The 21967-nt window shown below is 38.9% G+C and overlaps 1 protein-coding gene across 2 annotated transcripts; it reads right to left on the reverse strand.

Moving 5' to 3' along the window:
* Nucleotides 1-665: 665 nt before the first annotated feature.
* On the reverse strand, nt 666-21705 carry LOC120067688 (serine racemase). Of its 2 annotated transcripts, none has more exons than XM_039019222.1 (7): nt 21549-21705; nt 19951-20167; nt 19326-19412; nt 19019-19249; nt 17741-17814; nt 17431-17617; nt 666-1250 (listed from the first exon to the last, which is right to left on the reverse strand). In XM_039019222.1, exons 2-7 carry the CDS (start codon nt 20124-20126, stop codon nt 1004-1006), a joined length of 1002 nt encoding a protein of 333 aa, XP_038875150.1. In that variant the 5' UTR covers nt 20127-20167; nt 21549-21705; the 3' UTR covers nt 666-1003. The 2 variants fall into 2 exon arrangements, with proteins under 2 accessions (XP_038875150.1, XP_038875151.1); XM_039019223.1 differs by lacking the exon at nt 21549-21705 and adding an exon at nt 21282-21412.
* Between the last annotated feature and the right edge of the window lie 262 nt (nt 21706-21967).

Genomic DNA, 21967 nt, shown 5'->3' on the forward strand with positions numbered 1-21967 from the left:
TGTTGTGAATAAATGCATTTGAGACTCCAAGATTTTAAATTAGTAAGTGATTACAACTCCACATTATTTAAAATTAATTCAAAATTGTTGTTATGTGAAGAGAAAATTGCTGATACATATATGTTAGAGGATATTTTCTACTTTTCATATCTCGAATATGCTCCTGTAGCAATAATATCGAAAGAGGTTTTAAAAAATATTTTGAATTCATCTCATGTCTTCTTGTTATCGAATAAAATAACGAATTATTAATGAAGAATCACAAATTTCGACCAACTGAAACATCATTTCTTGAAGTGAATGCTGTGAATTTTAATAATCCCAATTATGGTCGAAATGGTGATCAAGATAGTGACCGTCGTTCTAATCATCCAAATTTCAAAAATACGGCTCGAAATGATTACCTAAAATTAAAACACATTCTCATAAATTAATAAATGATACTTAAAATTTAACCAAATATTTATTTGGTAATTAGAATAATTTTTATGGTTTGCAAATATATTATCAAATACTTTTTAAACAATTCTTCAGTCTCAAAAGATCCTACCAAGTATAGATGAAAAATATTGTAAATATGATATACGATCTTGATTAATTAAATTCTTCGTTTTCAAATTTATATTTTCAAATCACTAATCAAACAAGACGAATACTCAAACTCCTAGTTCACAACTAATTGACTTCTTCATGGAATTGAAGTCATTTTAAGTCCACAGTGTTGCATGTCAAACTCCATTTTCCATCATAGAAGCAATCTATCAAACAAGAAAGCATCAGTCTAAACATAAAAAGAAGTTGCAACCTGCAGGAAGCAACTATACAATATTTGCTTCACATCATCAAAGCAAGGATTGGAAACAAGTCTCCCAAGGAATGGAAAATCAAATAAAACCAGAAGCAATCGAGAATCGAGAATCGAACTACGACCTTACTTGAACATGATTTTTTCTGTAGGTCGTACAACTCTGCCCTTGCGTATTAAAGAATTGAGAATCGAGCTTCATTTTTTGTATGAATTCCATAGAATGCCAAGATCAACATTACCTCCTGAAAGTATAATGCCAATGCAGTTGCAATCTTTCCATGAAGGGTTTTGCTTGAAACTATCAGAGAGAACAGCAGCAAGGCCTATTGCCCCACTAGGTTCCACAACAACTTTCAGCACTTCCAGACAAAGTCTCATTGCTTCAACTATCTCAGTGTCCTCCACAGTTATTACATCATCCACCAAATCTCTTACTATTGGCCTAATCAGTCAAGAAGGAATTGAAGTTATTTAGTAGAAATATGAAATCAACGGAAAGGGAAGAGATCTTTTTCAGTTGTTAACCAATCAAGCAAAGTTGAAACAGTATCACATGACAAGAATAGCGCTTTTCGTATTTACAATGAAAGCTACATGCACTAGTAGTTCCAACTAAATGGTGCTTTAGCGAAAACATAACGGTTGTAGGTTCACAGCTTCATCGAGCCTTTGGTAGGAAAGCTTGGATTTACATAGCTTGTATTTGGATTATACCAAAGAAACCTGAGTGTCTGTAACCTCTAACCTACATTTGGCTTTTGAGTTTATTTTATTCGAGTACAATAAAGAGATTTGAACCTTTATTTTATTCGAGTACAATAAACGTGGAAGTATGGAGATTTGAACCTATCAAACGAATCGCTCAATTATTGTCAAAAAAATGGCCTACTTCTCCACATGCACCGTGCAATGCATGTCATTATTGATAGACAAAAAAGTCATGGCATGCACTTTTGTATACTAGTTAAACATTACATCTATCAAGTGGAAACTATATTCACGTTAGTACATTAGTAGGTAAATTTGAAGGAGAAAGAGACACAACTTCAGGCTTTGTTGATTTATGATAGGCCCCCGATCACCAAGGTATACGTAAGGAAGCGTGCAAGGAAGAGAGGTGATAATGTGTGAGAGCAATGTTAGTTATTTGTATGTGGGCCCAGGGGAATATTGTTAGTTAGGATGAGGGAAGGATCCTTGTGCGAGTTGTTATTGTCGAAAAACAGCTTGTAACCCTAGGGGTATTTTAGTAATTGTATGTACCCTAGGGCTTCCCACTAGTTTATTTATTTGGCCTATTCTCTTGTGCTTTGTGTATCGGAATTAATAATAAAAATCAATCTCTATCGTGGTTTTTTCTCCCTGATCTAGGGTTTTCCACATAAAACTTGTGTTCCTTTCTTCCTCTTTTTTCAACATGGTATCAGAGCATGGCGATGAAACCCTAGCCATCATTGATGAAAATAGACTAGATTCTCCATCAGCAACCTCCATTGGAACTAGTCAAGAAGCCGATATCACCAAAGTCGTTCGGGAAGCCGTGGAACAATACCTTCAAGCTGCCTTGCCGAAAATCATCCAATCCGTTTCAGACCCTAACCCTAATTGGCCCAGTTTCAGCCGTCCATCCCCAGTCGACCAAATCCCAGCCGCAGCCGAACCGAAAATCATCCAGCCATGCGACCCCAGCGTTTTCCAGACGCTCGACCACTCCCAACCGCCACGGATGTTCCAGTCGCGCGACCCTAGCGTTTTCCAGCCGCTCAACCATTCCCAACCGCCGCGATTCCAACCGCATGACCCCAGCCACACCTCTTCGTCGGTCGACCCAGCCAGTGTGACAAGCCAACCGGAGCAGATCCCGCCAGTCGCGACTTCCCATCTGCTTCCAAACAGCTGCTGTGGACGAGTAGAATCAACAGCCGGTGCAACTTCTTGTCAGCGGTTTGCTCCGATGGCGCCGGTGGTCGGATCTGCACATTAGCTTTGCCGGGGGTCTACAAGTGATCTCCAACGGCGTTTTGCCCATCTACAACAGTAGCTTCCAAATTTCGGAACAGTTCTTGGGACAAACTCTCAACCAGATTTCTCGGCCAACATACCAGTATACTCTAAAAACCCGGTAAATTCTTTCCCTATTTTACCCACTACAAATATCCTGTCTGGATCCATGGGAAATTCTGCAGGGTTTATTACTGGAGAGAAATTGAATGGCCAGAACTACTTTTCCTGGTCTTAATCCATCAGAATGCCCTTGGAAGGACGTCATGAGTTTGGATACTTGACTGGAGAGATACCTAAGCCCGTTCTAGGAGACCCTTAGGAGCGGATCTGGAAGGGAGAAGACTCGCTGTTGAGATCTATTCTGATTAACAGTATGGAACCCCAGATTGGCAGACTGTTACTCTATGCTGCAACTGCCAAGGATATTTGGAATGTTGTTCAACAACTTTATTCAAAGAGGCAGAATGCATCCCGACTCTATACGTTACGGAAACAGGCATATGAATGTAAGCAAGGCACTATGGACGTAGGGTCCTATTTTAATAAAAGGACTATTTTGTGGCAGAAGATGGATCTTTGTAGGAGACAATCTGGAAATGTGCTCATGACGGAGCACAGTATGCAAAAATTGAAGAAGCAGATCGTGTCTATGACTTCCTGGCCGGACTAAATTCGAAGTTTGATGCTATTCGGAGTCGGATTCTGGGGCAACGCCCTACTCCCTCTCTCATGGAAGTTTGCTCAGAAATACTCTTGGAGGAAGATAGATCAACTGCAATGAATAACCCAGTCATTACCTCTACTGATGCTGCGGCTTTTGCCACTAAGTCCTCCAGTACTGACAACGATAAAAGGTCCACTCCTGTCTGTGAGCATTGTAAAAAGTCGTGGCATACAAAGGACCACTGTTGGAAGCTACATGGACGGCCCCCAAACAGTAAACGTTGCCAGTCACATGACAAATCAACCTCTGGAAATGCCCTTGTGAGTGACTCGATAAATGAGAATCCTCAGCAGCAACCCTCAACAGATAGTACGACCAGCCTAAGTACGGTTGGAGTCAATGCCATCGCCCAGTCAGGTAATATCCAATCTTTTGGTCTTATTAGTATTAACGGCAAAAAACCTTAGATTGTTGACTCAGGGACGACAGATCATCTTACTGGTACCTCTGATAAGTTTCTCTCATATTGTCCAAGTGCTAGTAACGAATGAATTAGGATTGCAAATGGGTCGTTCGCACCTGTTGCAGGAAACGGGCATTTATCTCCGTTTGAGGGTTTGGTTTTGCGGGATGTTTTGCATGCTCCTAAAATTTCATATAATTTGTTATCCATCAGTAAGATTACAAGAGATCTGAATTGTCAGGCAATATTTTCACCCGACTCTGTTTTATTTCAGGATCTGAGCTCGGGAACGATGATTGGCACTGCCCGACACGATAGGGGACTCTACTTCCTGATTGATGATACTTCCTCTAAGAATGATTATAGGACTAGCTTTGTCTTTTTAAATTTTTCTAATTCTAAGAATGATTTTCTGTTATGGCATTACCACTTAGGACACCAAACTTTCAATACATGAAATTCTTATTTCTGCATTTATTTCGCAATATTAATATGTCTTCTTTAAATTGCGATGTGTGTATTCGTGCCAAACAGAGTCGTGTCTCCTTTTACTCCCAGCCCTAAACCATCCAAACCCTTCACCTTAGTCTACAGTGATGTTTGGGATCCCTCACCAACCACAACCTCCACAGGGAAACGCTGGTTTGTCACTTTTATATATGACCACACTTGGTTTACTTGGGTATTTCTTCTCCCTGATAAGTCCGAAGTGTTATCTGTATTCTAGCAATTCTATGCCACTGTGGAACCCCAGTTTAGTGCCAAGATTGGTATTTTGAGAAGTGACAATGGGCGGAAATTTTTTAACACTTCCTTCCAGGAGTTCCTTGCATCCAAAGGGATTGTCCACCAGAGTTCGTGTGCCTACACTCCCCAGGAAAACGGAGTAGCCGAAAGGAAAAATCGTCATTTGGTGGAAGTGGCCAGGTTCTTGATGCTATCCACATCACTCATGTCTTACCTATGGGGTGATGTCATCCTTACTGCTGCTCACTTAATCAACTGAATGCTTTCCCGGGTCCTCAACTTTCAAAACCCATTAGATTGTTTGAAAGAGTCCTACCCCACTACTCGTTTAGTCTCCGATGTACCACTTTGAATTTTTGGTTGTGTTGCTTTTGTTCACTCCCATAGTCCAAACCGCACGAAATTTACCCCCCATGCTAAAAAATGCGTCTTTGTTGGGTATCCACTTCATCAGCGTGGGTATAAATGTTACCACCCATCCTCTCGCAAATATTTTGTTTCCATGGATATCATCTTCCTTAAGGATCAGCCCTTCTTCCCCGTTAGCCATCTTTAGGGGGAGACATCTAGTGAAGAGATTAACTGATCCACTTATACAGTTCCCTTGGAATCATCTTCCATTCCCGAACATGTCAGTCCTATCCTCCCTACCAATCAAGTCTCATGGATAACATACTATAGAAAGAATCTCAGGAAGGAAGCAGCGTCACCTGTTGCATCTCTGGCTCCGGTCCATGAGTCAAACCCAATATCAGGTACGTGTATTCCTGAAATCAATGAGATTGATACTTGTACTGAGACTAACGAATGCAGAGAGGAAAAAGGAGGAAAAAATGCTGACAACACCACTATAGCAGATGGGAAGACGACGGTAAATAATGATTCGAACACAGCTCTTAAAAATGTGAATGATACTAAAGATAATGGTGAAAAGGTGATTTCTGAAGATGAAACCCAGGCAGAGAAGACTAGCGATCATAGTGGAAATTCTGACAGACTGAAGGAGCATGATGCTTCTCTTGATCTTCCAATAGCCCTGAGGAAAAGTATTCGGTCATGTACAAGGTACCTTATGCATAGTTACATGATCTATAGTAACCTATCATCTGAATTTAGGCTTTTACCACAAGTTTAAATACAGGGGTGATACCGAGTAACATATAGGAAGCAATGGGAACTAACGTTTGGAAAGCCACGGTTATGGAGGAGATGAAGGCTCTTGAGAAAAATGGAACATGGGACCAGATGATCCTACCCAAAAGGCACAAGACAGTTGGATGCAAATGGGTTTTCACTATAAAGTACAAGTCAGACGAGACTGTTGATCGGTACAAGGCCAGATTAGTTGCTAAAGGGTTTACCCAAACCTTTGGGGTAGATTACTCCGAGACATTCTCTCCCGTAACTAAACTCAATACTATCCGAGTATTACTATCAGTTGCAGTTAACAGAGATCGGCCTCTGCATCAACTGGATGTAAAGAATGTCTTTCTCGATGGAGAATTTGAGGAGGAAGTCTACATGAATCCTCCCCCCAGATTTGAAGATCAATTCAAACAGAGAGTCTGCCAACTGAGGAAGTCGCTATATGGGTTGAAACAGTCTCGAGAACCTGGTTTGACAGATTTGCCACCTTTGTCAAAGGACAAGGGTATATCCAAGAGCACTCAAATCACACACTATTTACAAAGAAGTTAACTTCAGGGAAGGTTGCCGTTCTCATTGTGTACGTTGACGATATTGTGCTCTCTGGTGATGATGATGATGAAATTGTGAAACTCAAAGCAAAGATGGCCAAAGAATTTGAAATTAAAGCCCTTGGGAAGTTAAGATACTTTCTCGGAATGGAAGTAGCCCGGTCAAGGGACGGAATCTCAATATCCCAACGGAAATACACGATTGATCTTCTAACGAAACAGGAAAGACTGGGTGCAAACCTGCTGACACCCTAGTTGAATATAATTCAAATCTCAACAATACCAGTAACAGTGTCCCGGTCAATAAAGAAAGGTATCAGTAGTTAGTTGGGAAATTGATATACTTATCTCATACGAGACCCGATATTTCATATGCAGTGAGTGTTGTCAGTCAATTTATGCAAGCTCCTTGTAAGGAACACATGACAGCAACTGAACGCATCTACGATATCTAAGGTACACCAGGTAAGGGGTTAATGTTCAAGAAGTTTGATAAACGTTGCATTGAAGCCTACACTAATTCTGATTGGACAGAGTCTGTTGTTGATAGAAAATCAACATATGGGTATTGCACATTTGTTTGGGGTAATCTAGTGACCTGGAGGAGCAAGAAATAGGGAGTTGTGGCCAGAAGTAGTGCGGAAGCAGAGTATCGGGCCATGAGTTTAGGGATATGTGAAAAAATCTGGTTGATGAAAGTGCTGTCAGATCTTCATCAAGACAATGAGCTCCCAATAAAACTGTTTTGTGACAATAAGGCAGCAATAAGTATTGCTAATAATCCTGTTCAACATGACAGAACAAAACACGTTGAGATCGACCGACATTTCATCAAGGAAAGACTTGACAACGAAAGTATATGCATTCTTTATGTTCCCTTAAATCAATAAATTGCAGATATGCTCACAAAAGGGTTACTGAAACAAAGCTTTGATTACTGTGTCAGCAAGTTGGGCCTTATTGATATTTATGCCCCAACTTGAGGGGGAGTGTCAAAAAACAGCTTGTAATCCTAGGGGTATTTTAGTAATTGTATGTACCCTAGGGCTTTCCACTAGTCTATTTATTTGACCTATTCTCTTGTACTTTGTGTATCAGAATTAATAATAAAAATCAGTCTCTATCGTGGTTTTGTCTCCCTGATCTAGGATTTTCCACGTAAATCTTGTGTTCTTTTCTTCCTCTTTTTTCAACAGTTATACATGGGGATAAGAGAGTTAAAGGAGAGTATCAAAATTTTGATCATTGTAATTGTTCTCATTTAGAGACTTGGAGAGGTAGGCACCTCATGAAACTTCCCTTCTTCTGTTGATAAATAAAATTGAAGGTTGAGACCTATCAATTTTTGGTATTAGAGCGGTGGTCTTAGGTATGGTGGCAAAGATGGATAGCAGGGTATCAATGTTAGAGGAGAAAGTAGTAGAGCTCGGAGAGAAACGGGTTGGAAAGCAGGGTGGAATGGGCTTCACTGAGATGAATGGGAAGATCGACAATTTGGCTAGTGAAGTACAAGCCATTAAAGGGCAAATCGAGTTAATGTTATCTCGTTTTGATGCGATAATGTCGGAAAAAGGGTCAGTATCATTTGAATGAACGACGACAGATAAAAGGCGATAGGTAACGGAGACGTCTGTTCGAGAATCAAGAAAAGAAGAAGAGCAGAAAGATGAGATTCACACACCTGGGAACAAGGAGGTTCCATTGTTCGATATAGGGTTGAGGAAGCTCGAAGTACCCATATTCAAAGGAGAAGAACAAGAAAATCCAGATGGGTGGTTGCATTGCGTGGATGCAGCGGTGCTCTGTCTTGAGGGTGAAGCACTAGATTGGTATTAGTGAAGGAAGATTAGAATCCAATTGGGAATTGGAGCCAATTTTGGAGTTATGTTTCAAGAGATTCCGACCGACGAATGAGGCGGATAGGTATGCGCGTCTGATGCGGCAACAACGGGAGAAGACGGTGAGAGAATATCGCCAACAATTCGAAAAGTTCTCCGTTGGGTTGAAGGACCTGGGAGAAAAGGCTTTAGAAAGCAAATTTGTTTGTGGGTTGAAAAAAGAGATCTAAAATGAGATGAGGAAGTTGAATCCATTAGGCCTCAAGACCAAAATGACTATGGCCCAACTGATTGAAGAAGAAGAGATAATCCAACAATGAAGGGTGAGGGTCAATACAATAGCGGTGGAGGTAAAACAAGCTCAACATCAGGGGCGTCGAGTGGGACATCTGGAGCAAGTGGGTCAGGCAGGTCAGTTGGATCCAATCAAGCCCATTCGCTCACAATAAGCCCCAATCGAAAGGCTGACAGCTCGGGAGGATCTTCGACAATGATCACTCTGATTCGTGATTCCAAAAGCAAGAATTCTGGGCATCAACCGTATTGCCTATTAACCGAGGAGGAGATGCATGTCAAGAAAGAGAAAGGTATTTGCTTTAAGTGTAATGGGAAATTTAGCTATGGGCATAGATGTAAGAAGAACGAGCTCCAATTCATGTTCGTGTAAGATGGAGAAGATATGTCTCCTTGGAAAGATGGGGGTGAAGAGGAGTCGGAACAGACCAATGGAGATGGTGACGCAAAACAGGTAATGAATGAAAAAGAGGTAGCTTATTTATCCCTGAACTCATTGGTTGGGCTGAATTCTCCACGAACGGTGGAAGTAAGGGGAAGTATTAAGGGACGAGAAGTGGTGGTATTTATCGATGGAGGGGCAGCGCATAATTTTATTGACGAATAACTGGTGGCTTTGCTACAGCTATCTATGTCTACAACTAAAGACTATGGTGTAGTACTTGGAGGAAGGCTCCATTTAAGGGGCTAGACTTTGCAAAGGTGTGATACTTACTATCTCTGATTTAACCATTACTCACGATTTTCTTCCTTTGCCTCTCGGAAGTGCAGATGTCATGTTAGGAGTGTTGTGGTTGGAAACTCTTGAACAGGTTATAGTGGATTATCGGACATCAGTGATGGAATTTACGATTGGTGAATGGATGGTTCGTTTACAAGGTGACTGAAGTCTGGTGAAATCACAGATATCTTTGAAATCTATGATGAAGACGCTGAAAGTGGACAATCAAGGCATGTTAATCGAGCTCAGTATAATGGTACCAGATGCAGGGGAGGATGAAATTGTTAAATCCCAGCAGAAAATGACCAAGTTCCCGAGAGAAATCCAAGAAGTATTGGAGCAATATAAAGAAGTGTTTGTAACTCTTAATACTCTACTTCCAAGCAAGGATCATGATCACAAGGAGTCAGACGGGTCAATGTTAGACCATACTATTACCCACAATGTCAGAAGGATGAGATTGAAAGACTTTGTGAAAGAAATGTTAATGGTAGGAATAATATAACTGAGTCGTAGCTCTCTTTCAAGCCCAATATTGTTAGTCAAGAAAAAGGATGGAAGTTGGAGATTTTGTGTGGATTATCGTGCGTTAAACGTCACCATCCCAGATAAGTACCCTGTACCTGTGGTGGATGAGTTTTTTAGGGCCACGATATTCGCTAAGATTGATTTGAAGTCTGGATATTATCAGATCAGAGTGAAGCCAACGGACATCCATAAAACGACATTTCAAACACATAAAGGACGCTATGAATTCCTGGTAATGCCATTCGGGTTGAGGAACACTCCTTTAACGTTCCAAGTGACCATNTATATATATTTTGAATCAGGAAACGAGTCTCTTCATTGAGTAAATGAAATGAGACTAAAGCTCAAAGTACAATGAGATATAATAGTAACAAAAACAGAAACAGAAGATCAGAAAGCACACCCAGGCATCTCAACTAAGTTGACACCCCTTTAGTGCCTTCATCATATCCAAAAATATACAACTCAATCTTCAGTAGGCTCAGTAAACACCCAACCAATCATTACATAAACGAGTACAAGGGAAACTCTAACTTACAAGAACTCTTAATAAACCAATGCAGTAAAATACTCGAACCCTATTCCAAACAACATGGCTACAAACCAAACCTTACATTAACCCAAAACCAAAATATATGAACCAAAAATGAACGCTGAATGAAGGCTAGAAATCCATGTCGTTGAATCCAAAGTCTTCAAGCTCCCTAGCAATCCGTATGAATGAAAGCCCGCCAATTCAAGCTTATTTCTTGTAAGGAGTATGCTGCAAAGGGCTTAGAGAGAGAGTACCACAATGAAGCATTAAACCTAGCAGCCTCAAAACGAGCAAACCAAGGAGTTTCCTTGTCTTGGAACACTCTTTGGTTTCTTTCAAACCATAGTTCTACAAGTATTGCTTTCACTGCATTATTTATTCCACAAAAGATTTGGAATTTTCTTTAAGATTGGCCATACAAGAATCTGACGCACATTTTCCTTGAATTTATTACCAAAAACTCAGAAAATATTAAAGCAATCAAAAAGAGATCTCCAACAATTACTAGCATAGGCGCAATCAAAGAATAAATGTTGGAAGATCTTCCCCTTCGGCTTTGCATAAAACAAACCAATTAGGAGATAAACTGTGAGAAGACAGCTTCTATTGTAAAACAAAAGAACAATTAAGCAGCCCAAACAGCATGATCCAAACTGTAATACTCACTCTCTGGAGACTCTTGGACTTCCATAAAGCTTTCTTTAAACAATTATCAAGAGGGAAAGCCAGAAAAAGATGCTTAACCAATTATTTTACCGAAAAAGAACCACTAGCTTCAAGAGACGAAGAACTGTATCTTGACAATCCTTTACCATCTTCTTAAAGACAATGTTCAAACTTTGAAACTCTATAATCTCTTTTTCTTTTAAGAGTCTTCTAAAAGTGATAGACCAAGAAGAAGTGTAATGATCCAAATGGTCCAATACTGATCCATTTAGGTTGAGAGCTATTCCAAACAAGGTTGGGAAACTGCTCTTAAAGGGGGATACAATCTAACCAAGGGTCTTGCCAAAATGCTATTCGGCTGCCATTTCCTAACTTATACTCCAGTAGTACTTCCACTTTCATCCACGATCTTGAAATACTTATCCAAGGACTACAGAGACTAAGACTCACCTTACCTGACGTGTGCCAATCAAATTGACTCCTCCCGTGAATACTCTTTGACAACTTGAGTCCAAAGAGGAGTGTTCTCATTCATAAATCATCATCCCCACTTGGCAAATAAGGCCAAATTTCTAGCCTTTAAACCTCCTAAACCGAGGCCCCCATCTTCTTACACTCTAGAAACAATCTCTCATTTCACCAAGCGATTTATCTTCCCTCCCCTATGTCCTTCCCAAAAGAAATTCTTTATAATTCTTTCTAAGATTGAGATCACCTTTTTTGGCATAAAAAAAAGAAGACATATAGTAAGTTGGTAAATTAGAAGGAACTGACTTACAAAGAGTTGCTCTTCCTCCTCTCGACAGATTATATCTTCTCCATTTATCCAATTTGTTTTGCAATTTATCTATTACAGGCTGCCAAAACTCCACCATTTTAGGGTAACCACCCAATGGAAGACCAAGGTATAAAATAGGGAGGTGTTCTATTTTACAATTTAACCTTGAAGCTACTGCAAACAGCTTGTCATCTTCAACATTGATTCCACAAAGAGCAGGTTTTCCCAATTAATTTTCTGTTCGGAGCACCACTCAAAGATTTCAAGAGTTTTCCTAAGAGTATCAATCATTTCATCCTCATATTTGCAAAACAACAATGTATCATCCGTAAACTGAAGAATGGAGACGTGAACTTCATCCTTTCCCACCAAAAAAACCTTCAAATTTTCCTTTTTCATGAATTCTAGCAATTAAAGCACTTATAACTTCACTAACTAAGAGAAATAGGAAAGGAGAGAGGGATCCCCTTGCCTAATTCCCCTTTAGCAAGTATTCTCCCTCTTGGTCTTCCATTAATAAATATGGAGAACCTTGGGTTAGAGATACATCCCATAATCCATGAAATCCATCGGGTATGAAAGTTTTTTCTATGAAGAACTTTCTCAAGAAACTCCTAATCCACTCTATCGAAAGCTTTTTCTAGATCAAGCTTTAATATCCAACCTTTTTTCTTCTTGGATCTATAATCCTCCAGTGCCTCATTTGCAATAAGGACCGGATCAAGGATTTGTCTCCCCTCAATGAATGCACTTTGTGTAGGGGATATTATGCTTGGCATGATCTTTTAAAGTCTTTCCACGAGAACTTTGGCTATTATATTATAGCCAAGAGTAGTTAAATTGATGGGTCTAAAATCCTTCACAAGAACTAGATCCTCCTTTTGAATTAAAGAAATAAAGTTTTCCTTCATACATGAGTTAAGCTTCCCATTGCTGTAAAACTCCTCAAATAAGTCTAAGATTGCCCTTTAGCAAATTCCAGAACTTAAGAATGAATTATGTGGTATAGCCATCCGGTCCAGGGGCTTTATTCTTCCCCAATTCTCTTACTGCCCTTTTTATTTCTGATGGTCTAAAATTAACCACCAACTGACTATTTTGCTCAATAGTTCCTCTTGGCCAATCCAAATTAAAGGGGATTGATCGAGTACCCAAACTTTTTGAGTAAAGAGTGGAATAGAAACCCAAAATGATATCTTCAATTTCTCTGAAAGATTTGGTTGGAATGCCTTGATCATTAATCAGCTCTGAGATTAAGCTTCTAATCCTTTTGGCTGCTAGGAATCGGTGGAAGAATGCCGTATTTTCATCTCCCAAATTTAGCCAATTTAATTTGCTCTTTTGCATGAGATTTCTTTCCTCTATCTGATACAGATTCATCAAATCTGCCTTCAAAGAAACTCTTAAAGCTTCTTCCACTGAGAAATCTTCATAACATTCAGCTAGCTGATCTCTTCTTTCAATTGCTTTCATTAGTGACTCTTCCTTAATTTTCTGGTTTTTCTCATAATCTGCAAACCACCTTTTTGAGGACCGTTTCAGTCTTCTTAATCTAGAAGAGATAATAAAACCTGCCCACCCTTGCTGCCCCACCACTTCCAAAGATCTTTCAATCACCCGGCAACACTCCTTATTACTTAACCAACTATTACAAAATCTAAATGAAGATGGTCCCCATTCAAAAGCCCCAACTTCAAACGAAAGAGGGAAATTATCTGATATAATACGTGCTTGCCTTGTTACTCTTGAATTTTCAAAGGTCTCGTCCCAATTATTAGAAATAAAGAATCTATCAATAAGAGATCTTAAAACCACTTCTCCTTCTCTTGACCACGTGAATCTACCATTGGAAGAGGAATTTCAAGCAAATTATGAATGATATATTAAGGCCTCATTTGTGTAAGTTTGTATTGGTTTTTTTATGATATTTTAATTTACAGCAAGACGATAGAAGAGCATGTGATTCATTTAACCACCGTGATGAAGATTCTAATTGAAAAACGGTTTGTAGCCAAATATAAAAAATGTCAGTTTGGAGCATCGGTATTGAGTATTTGGGATACATTGTATCTACGGACGGAGTAGCAACAGGTCTGACGAAAATTAAAGCCATGGAAAAGTGGCCCATCCCTCGCAACATCAAGGAACTCCATGGATTTTGGGGTTTAACAGGGTACTACCGGACGTTCATTGCAAACTATGGGAGTATAGCTTTACCATTGACACAACTATTGATGAAAGGGAACTTTTTGTGGAACCCGGAAGTTGAAGCTTTTTATCAATTGAAGGCTGCCATGGTACGAGTATCAGTGTTAGCATTGCCCAATTTCAAAGAACCTTTTGTTGTCGAAGCTGATGGTTTGGGGGTAGGCATTGGGGCTATATTTATGAAAAACAAACGTTCATTGGCCTTCTTTAGCCAAGCCTTACCACCGACCCACCGTTTTAAAGCTGTGTACACTTGAGATGAGAACTGACAGCCATCCTGTTTGCTATATGGAAATGGCGTCCTTACTTGTTAGGCAGCAGGTTTATCGTAAGGACAGATCAGAAAAGTCTAAAATTCCTGTTAGAACAACGTGTAATCATAAGGGAATACCAATGTTGGATTGCCAAGTTGATGGGCTACGATTTCGTGATAAAGTATAAAAGAGGATTGGAGAATTCTGCAGCCGATGCTTTGTCTCAATTACCACCAGCAATGGAGTTGGGTGTGTTAAGCATTGTGGATGGCTTAAACATTGCTGTTTTTTAAGAACAAACTGGAGCAAACGAGGAATTGAATGGCATTTTTAAAGCTCTTATGGAAGGGCAACTAACTTATTCCGGCTATTTATTACGCGAGGGCCTTTTATATTATAAAGGTCGTTTGGTTCTTCCAGCTACATCACCCACAATTCCTTTGTTACTCTCAAAATTCCATAACAGCCCGATTGAGGGTCACCAAGGAGCTCTTAAAACTTACCAACGTCTAGTGAGGGAGGTGTATTGGAAAGGTAAGAAAGCATGGGTTTAATCATTTATAGCTGAGTGTGAAGTCTGTCAACAGGCTAAGTATCTTACTTTAGCTCCAGCTAGATTACTTTAGGCCATCCCGATTCCAGACAAAGTATGGGAGAGCATTGCTATGTATTTCGTGGAAGGTTTATCGAAATCGAAAGGATATGATACAATTATGGTGGTGATTGATTGTCTGGCCAAATACGCACACTTCATTCTTTTGAAACATCCGTTTAATGCTCATTCGATGGCTGCTGTGTTTATTAAAGAAATTGTGCATTTACACGGGTATCCTCAGAGGCTCGGAGTCAGATAGAGACAAAATCTTTACAAGCCTGTTCTAGAAAGAGTTACTTAAGGCCTCGGGTACACAACTACGACAAAGTACAGAGTATCACCACAAATCGTTTGCTTTATCGAACAAAGCTTTATTAGGGGGTCTTGGTTGGCCCCCTATTTTCAACCATTACAGCTGGCGTCGACCAGCTTTGCGATACCGACGGACACAATGGCGGGGCAGCATCCTCCAAATCTGGTTGAAATTCCACAACTCCGTATGGGCTTGAAGCTGATGCTCACGCAGAGCTTCTAGAACAGTCTCTACGTGTTTCAGATACTCCTCCCAGGTCTTGCTATAACGATCTCATTAATTCTAAGGAGGAGTCCATTCCATAAGGAAGATGAGAGGAAGGCATACATAGTTGGCTGGTTATTTGTCTTTCCCATTCCTGCTGCTACTGAAGGTGCCCAGAATGAATGGATTCTCTGGTAGAGGGGAGTCGCAAAATGGAATTTGATTCTCAATTTAGGAGTAAATAGGAAAGGGCTTTTTGCCAAGTTTCAGAGGGGGGCCGTGGCTATTACACTTTCTTTCTAAAAAGGTTTGAAGAGATCTGACTCTAAAGGGAAAGAAGTACAAATTAATCCTCTCGGATTAAGAAAGAAGTTCTCAATGCTGAAATCAAACTCTATTGGCCATTCCTATGGTAGTCTCGCTGCGGCTTCTGACCGTCCGTCCCGTCTCATCTTTCTTTGGCTATACTTGTATGTAGCCAGCCATGTTAGCTTCACATGAGAGTTTAGCCTTTAGAAAAAGGCTCTCACTCATCAGTCAGCTCGGCCCCTTTCCTATTCCGCTTTGCCGCCTATTAAAAGAATAGGTCCCGTTGAAGCGGCCCGCCGCCTTTATTCATCTATACCAGCTGCCACGCACGACCCAATAGGACAATCAGAAGTGGTCAACCGTGGTCTCGAGACATATTTACGATGTTTTGCAATGGGAAAACAAAAACAACAGGCCAAATGGGTTCCTTGGGCAGAATTTAGCTACAACACATCAACTCATTCGGCCAGTGGCTTATCTCCATTTGAAGTATTGTATGGTCGGCCACCTCCACCTATATTATGTTATGAATGAGGAATGAGCCCAGTGAGCGAGGTAGATCAACAGATAGAGAGATCGTGATGAAATGTTGGCCATCTTGAAAGCCAATTTGCAGAGGGCACAGCAACGCCATGGTTACATTGGCTAATAAAAAATGACGGGAAGTAGGATATGAAACTAATGACTGGGTCTATTTGAAATTGAGACCATATCGGCAATCCTCGTTAATTCGTCACTCATTCGAAATTAGCTCCAAGATTTGTTGGCCTTTACCAAATTATGGCTCACGTGGGGAAAGTGGCTTATAGATTGGCATCACTCCCTAATTTGGGTATCCACCCGTTTTCCACGTATCTCGCTTTTGAAGAAAGTTGTTGGCACCAATTTACCAATCCTGCCATTCCCTCCTAATTTAGCACCGGATTTGACATATGTGTTGCAACCAGCAGAGGTTTTGGGAATGCACAATTCCCCCACTGATGAAGAAGTTTCAGAAGTGTTGATTTGATGGGAACACGATTTTCCAATTGATGCAACTTAGGAGTTAGCTTTGGTGATCAACGATCAATTTCCTAACTTTCACCTTGAGGACAAGGTGGCTCTTTAGGGGAGTGTAATGATAGGCCCCAGATCACCAAGGTATAGTAAGGAAGCGTGCGAGGAAGAGAGGTGATAATGTGTGAGAGTAATGTTAGTTATTTGTATGTGGGGGCAGAGGAATATTGTTAGTTAGGGTGAGGGAAGGGTCCTTGTAAGAGTTGTTATATATGGGGGTAAGAGAGTTGAGGAGGGTATCAAAATTTTGATCATTATAATCGTTTTCATTTAGAGACTTGGAAAGGTAGGGAGCTCTCGAAACTTCCCTTGTTTTGTTGACAAATACAATTGAAGGCTGAGACCTATCAATTTACCTCCTCGAGAGAAGAGAAAAGTATATGGCAATTACCACTAATTTGTGCTCATCTTGGTGGTTCTTGAGTTTATGATGTATAAAATTAGTTTATAATATAAAAGGCTTGAAAGAACGGAAAGAAGGGAAAAATAGTAAAAATAGTAGTTGAATGAAACTGTATTCTTTTGCAAGAGATAAATAGTAATCAGTTGTAGGAGAGAAAGGCACTTGAATTTCCCTATATTGTAATTGGCTTCTCTATTCTCTTAAATCCTAGTAAGCTCTACTATGTCATAGACCTACATTGCAAACATTGGCTCTTTCCTTAGCTCCAAGTGACACGAATTTAATCCACGAGTCAAACATTTTCTAACGTTAATGAAAATTTAAATAACACAGAAGTTATATTACCAAGTAAGGTCGCCGAGAAAAGCTCGAAGACCATCGGCTATTGTGGTTGTCTCTGCCAGTGTTACTATCTTACCAGCTGCTTTTGACATGGCTGCATCATTAGCTCCCTTAGGTTCTGCAGCAAAAATCCGGATGGCAGGATTGATGGTTTTTGCAGCCACTGAAATTCCTGATATCAAACCACCACCTACATTTTCATGGTGAGGGGTTTCAGAAAAAGAACTAGCATGTCCCATTGGGCTATCAACTAAAATAACACACAAAATAAACAATGAAAGTGAAAGGTATAGAAAGATCCAATCGAACAAACCACTTATGGGAACAATTAAAGTGTCTAATTGTGGGACTTGTTCCAGAAGCTCCAACGAGATGGTACCTTGCCCGCTGACAAGAACGATCAACATGTCATAACTTATCCATTTTAGTTTGAATTTTTTTTTAGAGAAACAACTACTTGCATTGAGAAAAAATGAAAGAATACAAGGGAATACAAGAAAACCAAGCCCATAGGAAAAACCAAACTAAAGAAAGGATTTCCAATAAGATGTTACCTAGAGAATAATTGCAAAAAGTCTTCGAAACCAAAGCCTAAAGAAAAACATAGAACTTCACTAAGGACCAAACTTCACTAGGGTCCCTATCCACACCTCTAAACACTCTATTGTTCTTCTCCCCCAAAGATCCCAAAACAAAGCACACAGCCTAGCAAACCACAAAAAATGGCCTTTCTCTTTGAAAGTGGATGGAGGAGGAACTCTCCGATCATTAAACGAACATCCCTCTAGTGAGCTAACACAAAATAAACTCTGGAAAGAAGCAATTCCACATAGAACTCGCAAATTAACGCTCTCAATGAAGGCAATCCATGTTTTCTTCCGCCTTCCGACAAAGGTACAACAAAAAGGACCCATTAACAAAGGTATCTTTCTCAAGAGTCTATCCATCGTGTTCATACAACTAGGCAGAACTTACCAAAAAAAGAACTTAACTTTCTTTGTTACCTTAATCCTCCATACAAACTTCAAAAACCAATTAAAAAATAGGAGAGGAATCCAATACAATCCTAAAGAAAGATTTACAAGAGAAGCCCATTAAGGATTTAGGACTCCAAACACAAACATCCCGTCTCCCAAGCCTAAAATTAAAATCCTCAACTAGAGAGAGAAGAGAAGCTAACTCCATCATTTCCCTACTGGACAACGGATGACAAAATCCAAAGGAGGACACAGAATGCCTTGGCCAGACCAAAAAGGTAGACTCATGACAATTTTTTAACGGAGAACAAATGATATAATCGAGGAAATGCAGATGAGGGGGGAAACCTATGAATGCGTAGAGGGGTAAAAGCTAGTTTTACAAACACTAGGTTTTGTAACGAAAGATTTAAATTAGTCAATTAACAGAAAGCATTAAAGAGTAGACATAAAGTATAACTAGATATATTTTTTTTTTAACTGCATTAGGATTATACCGTTATAGTGTGACAGTTCTTCCCTCTCTACCTTTTAACCCCAAAGAGGGTAACAAGGAAGTTGACAAATCATCATGAGTTTCAAAGCCAGATGAACAAAAGAAGACAACATTTTACCTTATTATGCGCCCATCGTTATATGGGTGTATGAGAAGTGCACCAGTTTCTTGCATAACCTTCGCGGCAACCGATTCCCTTGACTGTATTGTGTCTTTGCTCCAAATAACCTGACCACCATAACGTATCACATTTTCAACTTTACATTTTGGAGCACTTTCTGGTATAACTATATATGCAGGAATTCCTCGCAGTTTTGCAGCCAAAGACAAAGCTGCAGCATGGTTGCCACTAATTTTAGAAAGCATTATCAGTTAAATATTCTCAAAAAGCTTCAAAGAAGTATATTGTTTAGTCCAGAGTGGACCTGCTATGTGTCACAACTCCTTTAGCAGCCTGGTCCTCATCAAGTGAACATATAGCATTGTAGGCACCTCTAAATTTAAAAGCTCCACTGAATAGCCAAATAATAAAGCATTAGATTCCCATTAGAAACCAAAATTTTCTTTCTTAGCTTAGTATTCTGCAAAAATTATTTGGAAATCATGGTACAAAAGCTCATAGACATTTTTTAATAAAACATTGTTCCTCGACAATTATCAACTTATCCTTGACTTCACAAAGAGGGCTCTTAGCAAGAGTACGAACAGCTATGGGCAAGAAGAGCTTATCATATGAACTTTGTAATAATCAAATTTACGTCATACATACTAACTAGGATTAACATATCTAAAACATCAAGTAAGGCCGTCTCTTCAAAAAATGGATTATTACCTGCTGCTGTCTGTTATCTTTAAAGGATGGATTTCCCCTTAGCAACAAAATAACATATTTTATAATACACTTCAAGAGTAAGCTATTTTGAAACTGAAAATAATTTTAAATGTTACTGTAAGAAGCCAAAGATCTATCAGTATGCCAGCATTGACAAGATTACATGCAATTTGAATCAGAACACTGATAAATATTTGACCATTGGTTAAGCTACTCACCCCTTCTGGAAACATTCACATTTGAAGAAAAGCTGTTTTCCTGAAGCAGCATTAATAGTCTCAGAAGACAAAACTGGGGTTTGATGGATGAAAGGCTGAATACGTATCCGGGCCTCCTTTATGGAGGAAAAATCAGCAGCATACTCTTTCTTCTTGTTTTGACACTCCACGTTCATTTTAACAATGGCTGAGAGAAGTTCTGCAAAATGCTCCAACCCTGATAGCAAAGGCAACCACAATTGTCAGTTGATAACAATTATGGTTCAAAAGGCAAAAATGCACCTTAGCGGAAAAGTTGATGATTTTTCTAAGTTAACAAAAGAAAATGGCTCTCCAAATTAAGGCAAAGTGATTTCATTTGACTAATAACCCAGCAACTGAATTGAGTTTATGAAACAAATTTCGGCTTGACAATTCTGATGATAATGTATACATTTTCCAAGGACATGCTGAGTTGCCTATAGCTTTTTAAATACAAAAAGAAAACCCTAAGGAGCATTTAGCTCATAGATTAGACTCTAATGGCATAGTCTAGACTCTGGAGTTGTAATGTCAACACATTTAGTATATGTGACTTAATAATACCAAATACAAGTTTGTTAATAAGATCTTCACTTTTGTCTCTCAAACGAAATATTTACTTCTATGAATTACTAACTCATAAAGCAAACATGAGTTTACATGAAATCGAGTTACCATCACTCATTAATCAACGCAATACCAAAATACGCTACACAAACTAAACTTCCCAATTTCTATAGTCCACTTGAATTGCCTATAGCTTTTTACATATATAAAAAGATTTGAAGGAGCATTTGGCTCATAGATTAGATTTACATAGTCATAGTATAATCTAGACTAAGAGATGTAAATTCAGCTCTTACTATGGAATTTATTAATCCCAAGCATAGGTTTGTTAGTTCTGTGTGCTACATGGAGCTAGACTAGCTATCTAAACTCTAGCACTACATCTCTCAATCTAACCATTTACTTTTACAAACTACAAACTTAGAAAACAAACACGAGTTTACATAAACTCAACTCAAGTTACCATGACTCGTTAACAAGCATAAACACAACTCAAAACTAAGGCTTCGTCTGGTAATGATTTTGTTTTTTACTTTTGAGATTTATGTTTGTTTCTTCTGAATTTTTCCAATTATAGTTTTCCCATTTCTTAAAAAAAAATAAAAATAAATAAATAAATAAATAAATAATAATAATAATAAAAAAATAAAAAATTGAACTCCTAGTCAAATTCTAAAAGCAGAAACGAGGTTTTAAAAACTATTCTTTTTCATTTCAAAACTTGGCAAAACATAGAAACTTACGGGATGGAAGTAGTAACTAAAACGCGCCAAAACTTTCTACTTCAATAGGCCACCTTATTGCAATTTTGAACTAAACAATCCCTGCTGAGCTATACCCTTTAACCCCCACCAAAATAGGAAAACCATTTTGTTGAAAATTCAATATCCAAAATAAATTTTGGATTCTATTTCTTCTGATTTCTGAAGTAAATACAAAGAACAACTGGAAACAATAATCAAACGCATCAAAATTTCGGTTCAATTTGGGAATGAGTCGTACGAAATTACCTGGCACTCTGCTTTAGTTTCACTGAAATTTCATCTGCATTGTAAGGATTCGATTACTTTGCTAACTACAGTGCGAACGTTCAAAAATCTGTAATTAGGGCAGAAAATTAGTTCCGGTAGAAGATGCCAGATAATTTTGTTGAAATTGTGGTTGCCTTTTCTTGGGGCTTAAACGTTTTTATTTTATAATGGATTAATTAAAAAATTTATTTTATGGTCGATTAATTGGACGTTTTATTTTTGAAATGAAATAGAAATGTAAAATATCCATAATTTTGTATTGATTTTTTTTACAGTGGTTATTATTTCTAAAAAACTCTACAATAAGTCATTCAAAGAGTATGTATATAGTTATTTACTATTATTTGGAATGATGTATTGCTTATTGAATATCGAATATTTGAATATTAATGTTAATG

The sequence above is a fragment of the Benincasa hispida genome, chromosome 12 (assembly GCF_009727055.1).
Source record: "Benincasa hispida cultivar B227 chromosome 12, ASM972705v1, whole genome shotgun sequence".
NCBI lineage: Eukaryota > Viridiplantae > Streptophyta > Magnoliopsida > Cucurbitales > Cucurbitaceae > Benincasa > Benincasa hispida.

Excerpts from the sequence above, each read along its gene's own strand:
- LOC120067688 (XM_039019222.1), bottom strand. The coding sequence starts at position 20,126 with ATGAACGTGGAGTGTCAAAACAAGAAGAAAGAGTATGCTGCTGATTTT. Across the intron at positions 17,815-19,018 it reads AACGATGGGCGCATAATAAG|CGGGCAAGGTACCATCTCGT; the intron begins GTAAAATGTTGT and ends CGTTCTTGTCAG. Across the intron at positions 17,618-17,740 it reads TTTAATTGTTCCCATAAGTG|GTGGTGGTTTGATATCAGGA; the intron begins GTTTGTTCGATT and ends ATGAAAATGTAG.